Genomic DNA, 14663 nt, shown 5'->3' with positions numbered 1-14663 from the left:
GAGATGTCCAGGATTAAGGCACCAGCAGATTCTGTGTCTGGCAAGCGTGTGTTGCTCATAGATGGAGCCTTCTATGTGTCCTCACATGAGGGAAGGGGCAAGGCACCTCTCTTCAGCCTCCCGTTCTCATGACTTAATCACCCCTAAAGGCCCTATCTCTTAATACTATCACATTGGGGTTTAGTTTCCAACATATGAATTTGGGCCAGGGTGAGGGAAACACCATTAATACTTTTTCTAGCTGCTAGATTCATTTTAAAACTCTCCTGAGTCCGGGCACAGTGGCTCATGCCTGTAATCCCAGCATTTTGGGAGGCCGAGGCAGGCGGATCACGAGGTCAGGTGTTCGAGACCAGCCTGACCAACATGGTGAAACCCCATCTATACTAAAAATACAAAAATTAGCCAAGCATGGTGGTGCATTCCTGTAATCCCAGCTACTAGGGAGGCTGAGGCACGAGAATCGCTTGAACCCAGCAGGTGGAGGTTGCAGTGAGCTGAGATCACACCACTGCACTCCAGCCTGGGTGACAGAGCAAGACTCCATCTCAAAAAAAAAAAAAAAAAAAGTCTATCCTGAGCTTGCAAAGCAGGTGTTCGGTACTTACAATAACTTCTTACCAGCATCAGTCGTGACTTTCCTGATACAATTTAACTAAAATAAAGTGGAGTGATATCTAGAACACTGAGGGCTACAAGAAGCTAGGACTGTCATCTTGAGCTTTGATTTCTACTTTTTGTCTCTCCCAAACAGTCAAGGGTCAGCTGCCTGTTTTGCAATAAAGTATTATTAGCCCATAGCCACACCCACTCCCATACATCCACACTCAGGCCACAAGGCCAAGATGAGGAGAGACCATTTCACCCTCAAAGTCTAAAATATTGATGACTTGGACTTTTGCAGAGATAGCGTGCCAACTCCTGCTCTGTGCAGTCACGGTGTTCTCTTTGAGCAGCTTGTATATATTGTCATAAATGTAAATTTATAAAATTAATAATAAAACACTAGTTTTTTTGTCTTGCGGTTCCTCACAAGATTCCGTCTTTAAAAAAAAAAAAAGATTCTGTTGCTTTGGTAAAACTCGAAAACCACTGCGTTGTGGCATCGTCTGAGGGACAGTGACAGGCGGTTAGCAGTAACATGGAAATAGCTCTGAAGGAAACCCCGGGACAGTGAGCCTTCAGGTTCCGAAACTGAAAATAACTGCAGGTTGGTCATATTTGGAAGTAATTTTTTAAACGTAAAATCATTCTATTACTATTTATTGTGACAAAATACAACAAAATCAGCAGGCTTCCGTGAATTGTTTCTCCATGCTTTAGAAATCTATGGTTACTTTGAAAGGTATACACTGATTTCTTGACACAGCTGGTAGAATGTTGTTCATATCTGCTACTGTTACATTTGTTAAATTATTTTTTATTTTTGTAATTGACACATAGTAATCGTACATATTTACGGGGTACACAGTGATGGTGCAGTACATAGAATGTAAAATGATCAGATCAGGGTAATTAGCATGCCCATCATCGCAAATATCACTTTTTTGTGTGTTGGGAACATTTAACATCCTCCTCCTAGCTATGTGAAACTGTATATTATTAGTAGCTGTGGTCATCCTACAGTGGCGTAGAACATTAGAACTTGTTCCTCCTACCTAGCTATAATTTTGTATCCTTCAACCAACCTCTCCCTATCCCCCGTTTCCCCCCACCCTTCCCAGCCTCTAGTATCCTCTGTTCTTCTTTTTACTTCTATGAGATCACTTTTTTTTTAAGCTTCCATACGTGGGTGAGAACATGTGGTTAACTTTTGTTAAGCATTTTTAAGGTCTTGATTTTTACTCTTTGGAAAAGAAAACTGGGAACGTTTCAGTGCCCAGTTTTATCTCCCCTGATTGGGCTGATGCGTGTCTGGAGACTGACCGCCACCTGCCTGGGAAGCTCCCGGGCCACACCTAAGCCACACTTCCCGGTGCCGTGCAGAATTGGAAGACATTCACTGATCCCCTTTGTGTCTTTAAAGGATATTCCCCGAGTCCCTCCGGTGGCTAATGGCCACCCAGCAGTTTGAGTCTGCAAAGAGGCTGATCCTCCACTTCACACAGAAGAATCGCATGAACCCTGAGGGCGACATCAAGGGTGTGATGCCAGGTGAGCACACCGCGGGCTGGCAGGGCTCAGAGAGGCTCCACGGGGCAGGTCCCTGACACCTGGGCTGGTTTTGTTGCACAAACAGCTGTTTTAACCAGCTGTGCAATTCTCCTGTGACCTTTTGGCCTGCACAAGGGCAATGTGGCAACCTTGACATTCTCTCCACTTTCTAGGTGTTGGTTTCTTTCATGATCAAGTCCAGCACACTCTGGATCTGCTCATCTCCTGTCTAAATGCAGAAGCGAGCCATGAGTCCAATATACACTGCTCGAGGGAATATCTGGCTGTCTGGCCCATAGCCTACCTGCCTGCCAGGTCTAAACACTGCCAGAGCGCTGGCTCAGGGTGTAGATGGCCCCTGTGACCTCAGCTTTCCTGAGCATGACCTTCAGAGAGCCACCATTGTCTTTACCTGGCCATGACCTATTTGTTGGGCAGCTGAAGACAGGAAAGCTGAAGTGTTTTTGGATAGTCGTTCAGATCCATAGAATTCCTGTGTGTCAGGAGCGTTACCACAGCTAGGTGGGGGTTCTCAACTTGGGGATCCACGTATCACCAGGAGGTTGTTAAAATCCAGATTCCTGGGCCTCTCCCTGGCACCCGGAGATCCTGACCTGTTAGATTTGGGATAAGCCCTGAGAACTGGCATTTCTAATAAGCACTAGAAGAGATTCTGATGCAAGTGGTATACAGATTTCCGTTTGAAGATCACTGGTGGTCTCGGCCCAAGCTCTGACTCACTGCCCTCACTGAAGACCTGGGATAAATTGTTGCTATAAAATTTCCTGGGAAAATAACCTCTAGGCCATTGTCCAAGACAGAATATGCTCATTTTCCCCCCTGACCAGAAATGCTTGTGATCATGATTCATTCAGTAAACCAACACGTGTTTACTAAATGCCTGCTGTGTTTCAGGCGCCATTCTAGAGCAGAGAAGACACAGGCAAAGCCTTGCTCTCACGTAACTTGCAGGCAGGTGGGGCACACAGACAGGGAAGTTACACGTGCATACGTCAGGAGGGATGAAACAGCAGGGCCGCGGGATAGAGGGTGGCGGGGAGAGACTACAGTCAGAGTGGCTGCGGAAGCTTTGCTCCAAGGGCACAGGTGCAGGGGCCTGAGTGAGGTAGGAGAATGTGCCCTGCAGGTATCCATTTATGATGGGAAGGGATGCACGGGAACCCCAAATCAGAGAAGCCCTTGGTACCTGGACAGGCCTCTCGTTAGACTCCCAATTCAGAAGATCGGGGACACTAGGTCACTAGAAGCTCCTTGGTGCTGCCATAGCTCAGCCAGGATGTCATCCTCTGCCTCAACTTGTGCAGGGACGTGAGAGTCAGGTCACCCAGGCTGGACCACGTGCTGGGCGGGGTGGGGCCTACCCAGGGATGCCTGAAGCTTTTGCTTCGCTGGACAGAAGGACGTGAGCCAGGTCTGGTTGACATGAAGGGTGCTGAGTGCTGGTGCATCTGTGGTCCCTTTTTATCCAGGGACAGTGACGAGAAACAAGATGACACTCACATGGCACTCACATTTCAGCTACTTTTCTAAGTGATTTGCAAATATTAATTCATATTTAATATTTAGTCCCCAAGTGCTTCACGTGTGTTATTTCTCCATGACAGCCTATGAGAGAGGCACTATAATTAGCCCCATTTGCCAATGAGGAAACGGGAGCACAGAGAGGCTAAGCAGCTTCCAGAGGTCACACAGCTGCTAAGAAGTTGAGCGAGGACTTGTCCAGCAGGGGTGCAAAGTCCAGCAGGGGTGGCTTTGCCACGCTGCTCTAACATGAGGGAGAGCTCTGGATAGATACAAACTTCCCTGCGCTGAGTAGTGAGTACTCAATCCAGGTTTCTCCAGCGGGGCCATGCTTGCTCGTTTTGGACGGTCCAGATGGCTTTCCCAGATTTCCCCAGACCTCACTCGTTAGCAGGTTAATGCTCTTAGGCTTACAGTACAATTTGTTTGTGGCATTTCCCTAATTAAGTCATCACACTCTGCTTCTTTCACGTTAAAATATTGTCTGGGAATAGCTTGTTTTCTCAAATCCTAATTACACTGATTCATTTCCCTCCTATATTTGGAAAGTGGTATTAGATCCTTTTTAAAAATTTATTTCTTTGCTTATGAGTTTTGCTGGTGCTTATTTCCTTTCCAGAGTCCCAGGCAGGAGGCTGGGTGAGAGGCAGTTGGTGACATGTGACTTAACAAAGAGGAGAGAGGCTTCACCTCCTTGGGGAGCAGTCCTCAGGCGGTGGCTCTGCCCCGCAGCCCTTCACAGTGGCCTCTGCTCTCTTCCACCCCCAGCTGTCAGATGTGTTGATGGCAGCACGATTGGTAGGGCTATTGAGTGCTGGGGGAAGGCAGCGTGTCTTTCAGTTGCTACATCTCCCACTTCCAGCTTCCTCTGCCCAGGCTCAGTTTTCTGCATGGAATCTTCCTCCCATCACCCCATCTAATCCCACAGCCAACACCTGCTCCAAGCCTCGTGTCTGTCACCCTCTCGCGCCCTGGCCGGCTGGCTGGGCTCCCAGCTTTGTTCCATCCTCCCTGCCACCAGGTCACACATGATCTGATCACATCACCACCGGCTTCAAGCCTCTCCAGTGCCTCCCAGTGCCTTTCGGGTAGACCCCAGGTCCTCCAGGCCACTGCGGAGGCTCTCTCTGATCTCTGCCTCCACCACCTCACACCCTGGCCTTCGTTTGGCTCCCAGGACACACCACCGTCTCCCTCTCCACAGGTCCCTCCCGGTGCACACTCCCTGTCCTCTCAGCTCCCACTCTTGCCTTGGCCAGCTCCTCAGAGACCAAGTCAGCCCCCAGTTATTCACTGTTACAGCTTCAGCACTTCTCCCCGCTTCCCCTCATCCCAGCTATGACGAGTAATTGCAGGGTTCCTTATTACTGCCTGTCACCCCTGCAGAGCGGCAAGGCCAGGCAAGGCAGGGCCCCTGTCTGTAGAGCCAGACACTTCTGTGCCCCCAGCAGCAGCCCAGCCGAAGGCCTGACGCGTAGCAGGCGTGCCATGAATATTTATGGGCTAAAGGAACCCAGGACTCCTATAGTAAGGAAGGGTTAGGATCGCGGTTGCATTGCCGCTGGGTAAGCGTCTCGGGCCTGGCTGGAGGTACGTGTAGGGGTCCAGCGGGGCTGCTCACTGCCCCATCAGTACATCCTAACCTTGGACTTATGCCAGGGGAAAACCTGATGTTCCCAAATTTCTTATTTCCTTTTCTCTTTTAAAGCTGTCCTTGGTTTATCTCCTAGCAAGTGTGAAGTTCTTAGTGACCTGTGCAGCTGAGTTTAGATATGTGGGTGTGTTCCTGAGCATCATTGTCTCAATGTCAGTCTTGCAACCTTCATACCACATAACGTGCCCAACTGCTGAGAGCACTCCTGTGTCATTAGTTCCTGAGGTTTCGAGCGTTTAAAGCAGGAGTAGAAGGCCCGCTGGTTCCCAATGTGGCCGTGTGGCCAGCAGCCTAATGCAAAAACAAGACCCGGGATGAGTGCCACACACAGCACTGTGCCTTCAGTTCCACAGGCCGAGCATCCCTTATCCAGAATGCTCGGGACCAGAAGTGTTTCGGGGATTGGATGTTTTGGGATTTGGGGATATTTGTATGATACTTACTGGTTGAGGTTTCCAAATCCAAAAATCCCAAATCTGAATGCTCCAGTGAGCATTTCCTTTGAGAATCATGTGGGTGCTCAAAAGATTCTCAATTTTAGAGCATTTCAGGCTTCAGATTTTGTAGAATCTCAAATGGTAGTAATGTAACTCAATGTAGAATGTCGAATGCTCAAATGGTAGTAAGATAAGCAAAAAGTCACTGGACAGTGACTGCCAGGCATCGGAGGAAGCGCTTCATGTGTATCTCATCTGCATCTGAGCTTCATGAGGGAGAGGAGCCATTCTCCCTACTTTACAGGAACAGAACGGGCCCAAAGAGGCTGAGCACTGGGGAGCAGTAACTCCATGATCCCTCTCAGTGTCAGGCTAGCCCCAGGGGAACGACGGCAAATGCACTCCTGTCTTCTTCCTTGTGGGGAGCCACGTGCAGGGTGCAGGCATCCTCCGTCCTCAGCATCAGTCCTCTCCGGGCAGCCCCACACCTCACCCCGGAGAAGCCAACCTGCCCAGCATTGCCAGGATGCACGGCTGAGTCTGTGTGATCCGAGCGCCCCCATCTTAGCCCCATGTGGGGCTCCCTACTACCCTTAGCAATGACAGAGCTTGGGTTTTGTCCTGGCCTGCCTCACTCTGCCTTAACGATCTGTTCAGATCCTAAGATGACGAGAGGGTGGATGTGTCAGGCCACCTCCACGTTCCACGCTAGGTACCTTGCCAAAGTCACACCACCTGTAATTGATGAAAGCAAGGTATGACCCCAGGCAGGCTGCACGGGGCCCTCGCTCCGCAGGCGACCGCCACGGCTCACTCAGAGGGCTTGGGTTAGGTGGAGCCTGTGTCTGGGCAGACGAGGACAGAGATGACAGAGGTCGGCAGTGCCCGGTCAGTTGTTGAAAGCTTGGCTAGACATTGAAGATTGTGCTGTCTGAGGTGACTTCGTGATAAGATTCCTGTGGACGCTTATCTTCCACTTGCTTCAAAGCACATTTATTCAAGTGGCCGAGTGGCCGCATTCTAAATCCGTCCCGGAGGGGTGAGGGGCTGTGTGGAAGAGGCAGCAGGTGCTTTTTCTACTTCCCAACACGGGTGTGGGGCTCAGGGCTGCCTCCTTGGAGCGTTTGGTGTGCTTTTTTAATGACTGTTGTGGCAGAGATGGCAGCATCCCTTCTTCCCTTTCATTCTCTTTCTCCTCCTCCTGCTCCTTGTTCTCCTCCTCTTTCTTTTCTTGCTTTCCGTCTCTATAACTGATGTTTTTCCAATTTCACCCCTAACGCACTAGCATCGTCCACTAGGATGACAACAAAGCCGGTTTATCTCACTCCCCCACGCAAGCCAATTCCAATTCTCCTCTGCGTGTGTTTTCCCTGCTCCTCCTGAGCCTGGTCTTGGGCGAGCGGCCGCTGCCTCCTCTGCTGTCCTCGGAGGCCTGGTTTACCTCTCACACCAGATGGCCAAATGTGGAGAGGCTGTGCTCTCCTCCCAGCGGGTCAGCAGGGTCGTCAGGGCCTCCTTTCCCTCCCTCTGTTGGTGAAGAGAAGCTGGGAGATGTTGGGCTCGCTGAGCACGGGGCGGGAAGACACGTGCTCCCCGAGTGCTCCCAGAGGCCGCGCCGAGTTCTCCCATCCGGCCCTCAAGGCAGCGCTTCATCCTGCTTCACAGAAGAGCAGCTGGGCTCAGAGCAAGGACAGCGTAGCTTTTCCAAGGAGCCAGCGGGAAGTGCAGAAGCTGGGTTCCTGCCCGGGCTCATCGGGCCCCTCGCAGCACCCAGACCTCAGCCCCGACCACACAGGGATCCGTGAAAATGCGGAGGCACAGGGGCTGCAGGATGGCCTTGGACATATCTGGCTCATCAAAATTCAGTCGGCTCGACGTGGGTTTTGGTTGGAAAATTTTCTGATGGCTCTAAGTCAAGCAGGCTGATGTGTCCTCCTTTTCCTCTGTCTCGAGGAGAGCATGGGAGCCGGGTGCTCGCAGCAGCAAATCCTAGATGCCAGTGTCCCACAACCTGGCCGGGCTCCCTGTTGCCCATTCATTTCCATGTGTGAGGAGTTTAGAGAAGTCTCTAGATGTCCATCTGATACCTGGACAGACAAAAAGGCCTCTTGGATTCAGCTACCATTGAGGGTGTTAGAACCATCTGAAGTGTCCTATAACATAGAGCGCTGCCTTGAGGGCCGGATGGGAGAACTCGGCACGGCCTCCGGAAGCACTCGAGGATTTGAGGCCCAGAAGAACAGACATAATGCTGCGGAAGCTTCATGCTGTTGTTGACAGGCTGGTGATGTGAGTAACTGGTAGTAAGATAAGCACAAACTCATTGGACAGTGACTCTGCCAGGCATGGGAGGAAGCGCTTCATGTGCTTCCTGAAAACATATCAATAGCCCTGGAAAGGTTAATCTAATTCCACTTAGAAGAATTCAGTTACCTCTGCAGACTACAGTCAATTTTTTAGACTGGGTTCTAGGTTTAATTTTATTTAAAAAGCTCAGGTCATAATGCAGTTGTTATTGCTTCTTTAACATCATACTTCGTAAACAATAACATATCAGGAGTTCAGTTTGGGGTATATACTTTTTAAAACTTTAAACTTATATGGACTTGCTAATGGACATTGAAATTTTCTTCTCGGAAGTCTTCCATGGTGAGAAAACGTAGCTATTACAGTTGGTTTCTGATGAGTTCTATAATAGCAAAGATATTCAGATCATTGGATCCAAGGTTTTCTGTTAACCATGATATTTTCAAGCTCTTTACAAAATTGGTTATTTTAACCATAGAGAAACTGTGCCTGTAGTCAAAGTAGCCCATTTTTGCTGAGGAAAAATAATGGACCTTGGGAGCTGAGAGGGTCCGTGGACCAGCAGCTGAAATGCCGGCCCTGTGGGCTTACACACAGACCTCAATCTTTGCACCCAAGTATGGCAAGGGAGAAAGTTCTGGAAACTCAGTAGACATGAGCTCCCTCAGACAAGTGAAAGGTTTCTCCTTCTCCCTTCTGTGCCCTGGCTGGTGACACTGAGTTCAAAAACAATGTTTGAATAAAAACATTGTTTTATTCAAATCCCTACGGTTTAGCAACACATTTTTTCTTCAAACTATAATGAAAGAGCTTTGTGACCCTCCTACCGCTGGATGGCAGGAAGGAGGTGGAAGAGGAGGGTTGCACTTGAGCCATCCAGGGTTCAGAGTGGCCCTCGGAAGCACAGGGCCGAGGTCCTGGAGACACAGCCCCCGAGGGAGCAGAAGGGTCCCTCTAGAGGCAACGACACACCTCCCAGCACTCGACTTCCCAGATTGCGAATGTCTGAGACTGTTGTGATACTGTTGTCAAAACTAAGAGAGTGACATTGGAACACTACCATTCACCAAACCCCAGCCTTTATTTGGTGCCTCCCATCGTGCTTTCCATGATGACTCCTCCTGCCTGGGATGCCGCCCAGGACTGCGTCTTGTCCTCCCGTCTCCCTAGTCTCCTGGTCTGACAGCTGCTCCGTCTTTCTTGTTTCTGGTGACCTTGACAGTCTTGAAGAGTCCTGGTTCCCCTCCGCTTCGGGAAGTCTCCCTTTTCTTTTTTAGCTCCCCAGTAGGGGATTACTCCATGAAGACATGCCAGGCTAGGAAGGCAGAGAGGCAACAGAAGGCTGAGGTGGCATTCCTGCTCCCAGACATGCAAGCAGACAGCTCCTGGAGGCCAGCACCCCCGCCATTCTGAATCTTCCCTGTAAATTGCCAGGTCAACACCAGCACCTCTGCAGACCCCTTGGCCTGGTGAATGTAACACTGTGCGCTGGTGGACTCCCTTCAGAGGGGCTTTCAGAGCCGCTGGAGCCGCACAAGAAACTCAGTCTCATGACTTTATAGTTATTCACATCCCTTGGAGCCAAAATATTGTCCAGCCCCCAAGGACTTCTGTTAACTAAAACATACACACATATACGCATGCGTATGAATGTGTGCGTGTATGGTGTATACACATACACGCAGATGTGTTCACTTATGTATTTGGCTTTCAAAGATGCATATGATGTCCTAAGGGCAGTTTCAGCAGAAGTAGCTACAGCCATAGTTCCACCCCACAAGGCTAAGCAGCATATCTGCATGTGGCCTTCCCAGTCTCCGAGCCGGGGGTGACACAGGCAGATGCAGAGCGTACAGAAAAGAACTGCATGTTTAGATTTGCCCAGGGCCTAATGAGTGCCTCAGTAACCTAGAATATCATCGCTGAGCTCTGTACTCAGACAGAAGTGAACTGAGTCGAGACCGTTTATTTGTGTGCACTCTGACTGGTTCCAAAACAAGGGTTTGTGATGGAAACTTCTGCTGACAGTGCACCTTGGTGCCCTCTCAGGCACCCGAGGGAAACCTGAACTGCAAAGCTGGGGTCTTATGAGTGCCTTTCTATCCTGGAAACCTAGATCCTATCCACTGGCAAAAAAAAAAAAAAAAGCTTTTCTCTCCCTTCTGTGGTACCCGAACTGGGGAACCAGGGCTGTGACTGCAGCTGCTGTCCTGTCCTCTGTGGGCGGCCTGCCCAGGGCTCACAGGGTCTGTTTCTTTGCAGAGCTGGAGAAAGAGCTTTCCCGGAGGCCCAAGAAGGTCTGCATCGTGAAGGTGGTGGGGACACGGAACCTGTGGAAGAACATTGTGGTCCTGTGTGTGAACTCGTGAGTCACAGAGGACAAGTGCCAGCTGGGTGGGAGGGGGCCAGGGAAGAAGGTGGGCGGTGGTGAAGCCCAGGGCCCTGCTCCCCACCCCGCTGAACTTGGGATCCTAAGGGTGTGTGTGTGAAGAGTGACACGGGCTAGAAGATATTGACCTCCCCCGCCCCCGGAAGCCTCAAGCAGCCGGTGCCCCCCAGCCCAGGCGTGTAAATCCTGTGAGCAGGGCCTCCCCACCACGTGCCCGTGAGGTCCAGGGAACCAAGATGCACATGGACGCACCTCCTCAGGGGCACAGTGGGGGATGCCACAAGGCTGGAAATTCTGGGCCCCGTCTCAGGACAGGGGATTTGAGACCCATGAGGCCTTGGCCCCGCCCTTCCTGAACCTGCAGCCAGCCTGGCCAAAGGCCCCAGGACAGCCGCGGGTGGAGGCAGGTGGGCCTGAGCCAGGCCAGTGAGCGCAGCCCTCCTCCCAGGGCCCTCACCGGCCCAGGTCACCCCGCCTGCTGGGTCCTGCAGGGGCTGGGGGCATCACTCACGCAGGTTCTTTGCAGCCCAGTCCCTGGACTTGGTGTGTACCTAGAAGGTCACTCCTGTCTTGAGCTCAGTGGCCCTGACTGTGCAAGGCGGTCCCTTGTTCAGGGTCAGAGGTCACCAAGGTGGCGGAGGGAAGGGATTTGACTCATTCAGGTTAGAGGGCACCTGGGGTGTTGCACTCATTTGTGAAAGGTCTCGAGCTGCCACCAGGTAAAGACAGGCCCAGGGTGAGGGCGAGGGGCCAAGCATCCCCCATGGCTCTTTCTGTCAAAGCAGCTCTACTTCATCAGTTCGCCATATTGGGGTTCTGGGTTGAAATTGATTTGTGAGGAGTACAAGAGGCTCTACTGCCCAAACAACAGTACAGCCTCATCCTGAGCTCAGGAGAGAGACCAAGGCCAGGGACCGGCCACGGCCACATCAGGCCAAGCCCAGGGCCCCAGCCTTGGCCACTCTGCTGCTGCCTGGTTCAGGTAGATGCTGGGTGAGCTGGTGGCACTGTTAGGAGTTGAACGGCTTCTCCAAATTTTATGTTGGAAAAAAACATGAAATTTGACATAGACAAGATGGTGAGTTTCCATTTTAATGATTCGTTTTGTGGAGACGGGGAACCGAGCTCTCTGGCTCTGTTATCTTCAGATGACCTGTTGTGGTCAGGGGAGACTTCATTTCTACCAGAGCAAGAAGGTAGGAGATTGCCCTGCTATCTCAGCAGGCCAGAAGAGGAACTCTGGAGGCTAACTGAACCAAATCAGTTGCTGGATGATAAAGCCATTGCGTGGGGGCTGGGGCCTCTGCATATTTCCCAAGAGGAAAGGCATTCACCTGGCAAGGGGTGGCTTCGCCCTATGGGGCAGGGACGGGGTCTGTTACAGTTGACCTTGATGCATTCTCAAGGTTAGGTGAGAAGGACTTAGATTTCCCTGAAGCACGAAAGGGTGTTTGGGGAGAGAAGGGGGCAGTTTTTGGCTCTGGGATGGTTGCCAAGAGCAGACGTAACAAGGGTCCCTCGAGGCACCACGGGTGCATCACAGGCACACCCCAAAGGTTCCTGAGAGCCCTGAGGCACCCCATGGATGGCCATCAGCAGCCTCCGTGGGAGGGTGCGGCCACGCCTTTCTTCCTGTTTTCAGGGCAGACACGTTTTTTCCAGCAGGTTGATACGCTCGTGTGGGGCAGTAAAGAAGCTTGACCCAGGGCAGTGGAGGGGAAACGGGGATAAATTAAGAATCAAAACGGAGGCCAGGTGCGGTGGCTCACACCTGTAATCCCAACACTTTGGGAAGCCAAGGCAGGCGGATCACTTGAGATCAGGAGTTCGAGGCCAGCCTGTCCAACATGGTGAAACCCTGTCTCTACCAAAAAATACAAAAATTAGCTGGGCATGGTGGCAGGTGCCTATAATCCCAGCTACTTGGGAGGCTGAAGCAGGAGAATCACTTGAACCAGGGAGGGGGAGGTTGCAGTGAGCTGAGATCTTGCCACTGCACTCTAGCTTGGGTAGCAGAGCACGGCTCTACTCAAAAAAACAAAAACAAAACAGTTTCCTGTGGACCATATGTCTTCCATTGGCCTGGCTTCTGCCCGACTCCTCCAGGCTGTGTGGGTGGAGTTGAGGCTGGTATGGGTAGATCTCCACCCTTCCAGAACCCTAAGTGCCCAGAAAAGCTGTGTCTCTGAGTTGCCGCTTACCCGCCGAGAGCCTCGTGCGAGCTGCTCTGCCCCCCTGCCCCTGTGAAGTGGGTGTGCAGTGGGTGTTGGATTGCGGCCCTGGGTTAAATGAGTCAGTACCTGGAAAGCGCTTTGTCTTGGAGGATTCCCATGAAAGCGTGTGTTTTAACAAAAGGACTCACCGCTCTTGTGCCCACACCTGTCTATTAAAGCCATGGTAGAGGGGCATGAGCCTGGACCTCCATCAGGAGAAGCATTCCATATTTCTCCCACGTCTCCTCTTTTGCATTTGCTCTGTAATCTGCTCGTGGTTCGGTCATGATGGGCTTTTCTATGACACATTGAGTTGCTTCTTCATCTCCTGGTCACCTGACAGCACGAACTCCCAGGAGGCGGCGCAGCCCCTGGCGTGGGGGCAGCCCACCCACTGCCGCTCGGTATGTCTCCACAGGCTGACGGGGTACGGGATCCACCACTGCTTTGCCAGGAGCATGATGGGCCACGAGGTGAAGGTGCCGCTCCTGGAGAACTTCTACGCTGACTACTATACCACGGCCAGCATCGCGCTGGTGTCCTGCCTGGCCATGTGCGTGGTGGTCCGGTTCCTCGGGCGCAGGGGAGGGCTGCTGCTCTTCATGATCCTCACTGCCCTGGCCTCGCTCCTGCAGCTTGGCCTCCTCAACCGTGAGTGGGTCGGGGAGGTGGGCTGGGTGCAGGGAGGGAAGCTGGCAGATCCCCAAGGGCATTTGAAAGGGCTGCGTCAGACTCCGTTGGCCACTCTAAAATCTACTGCTGGAAGGAGCTGCTTTGGGGAGAACAGAGCTTCAGTTGAGAGCATCTGTGGAGCCCGCCTTAGAGGGCACTGGGCCTTCCCGCCTCCCCCTGCCCCTGCCCCGGCCCGGGCTGCACCATGATTCCTTCCGAGTCCTGGTGGCCCGGTCTTTGCTAATAGGTAGACTGCTTCTGTGTGATTCATCACAGAACAAAGGACTGTCTCTTTCGAGTGACATTAAGGGGGAAATAAATCTGTTTTGTCACCCTTGCATTAGGGCCCTGCTTTTCAGCAGATGTTCCCGAGTTCATCAGCTTCTCTTTGGACCAAAGAATTTCTCAGTAAAGGTTAAAAATAATCTGGCCGGGTGCAGTGGCTCACGCCTGTAATCCCAGCACTTTGGGAGGCTGAGGCGGTCAGATCATGAGGTCAGGAGTTCAAACCAGCCTGACCAATATAGTGAAACCCCATCTCTACTAAATATACAAAAAATAATTAGCTGGGCTTGGTGGTGCACGCCTGTAGTCCCAGCTACTCAGGAGGCTGAGGCAGAAGAATCACTTGAACTTGGGAGGCAGAGGTTGCAGTAAGCTGAGATCGCAGCACTGCACTCCAGCCTGGGTGACAGAGCAAGACTCCATCGCAAAAAAAAAAATAAGGCAAAGCTAGAGGGTCCATCTGGCCCTTCCAGCAAGCTCTGTATAGCTCCTCACCAACAAATACCCATTCCCGTGTATGGACAAACCACCACAGCATCTCCGTGGCCGGCCCAGGGCGCGACATGAACAGGCAGGACTGATGAGCCTCTTCTCCCACCCTGGCACGGTCCTCCTGGGACAGGCTCGGGACACTGTGGGAACATCGACCCCACAGAGCTCCCCTGCCTTTACAAGGAAAATGAACCCAGGCTCTCAGAACTAGACGCCAGGGCTGTCCACCGCACCCAGATCAGAGCGGCCTTGACATGCAGCCTAGATTAGAGATGGCTCACTTCAAACTCAGGAGCAGCTTTCTAACTTGGACAGTTCTTATGCAATCTATACCTTGCTGGGAGACTGCTGTTAGGCTTAGCTAATGGAATGCACACGTGGCGCCTGTCTCCCTCCATCCCCGTTCCCCAGCTGCCCTTCCAGGGAGTCTCTGCCTTGCTCACACAGTTGGGACGGAAGTGGCAGGGTGCCTCAGCCCCCGGGTGTTGTGGTGCCCCTTTGGCCCTGAGCAGGAATGC

At 51.8% G+C, this 14663-nt stretch overlaps 1 protein-coding gene across 6 annotated transcripts in view; it reads left to right on the top strand.

The window, feature by feature from the left end:
- SLC22A23 (solute carrier family 22 member 23) overlaps positions 1-14663 on the top strand; it is a 186265-nt gene that overhangs the window by 154937 nt on the left and 16665 nt on the right. For all 6 annotated transcript variants that reach the window (XR_008625543.2, XR_008625542.2, XM_057302674.2 and 3 more), the window contains 3 exons: positions 2027-2154; positions 10357-10459; positions 13115-13347. Coding sequence is in view for 4 of the 6 variants with exons in the window: in XM_057302674.2 (XP_057158657.1) it covers positions 2027-2154; positions 10357-10459; positions 13115-13347 (464 nt within the window). In the remaining 2 variants the exon portion in view is untranslated. The remainder of the gene's footprint in view (positions 1-2026; positions 2155-10356; positions 10460-13114; positions 13348-14663) is intronic.

The sequence above is a fragment of the Pan paniscus genome, chromosome 5 (genome assembly GCF_029289425.2).
Source record: "Pan paniscus chromosome 5, NHGRI_mPanPan1-v2.0_pri, whole genome shotgun sequence".
NCBI classification, from domain to species: domain Eukaryota; kingdom Metazoa; phylum Chordata; class Mammalia; order Primates; family Hominidae; genus Pan; species Pan paniscus.
The sequence above is the reverse complement of the archived record's forward strand: the minus strand, read 5'-3'. Positions and strand labels throughout refer to the sequence as shown.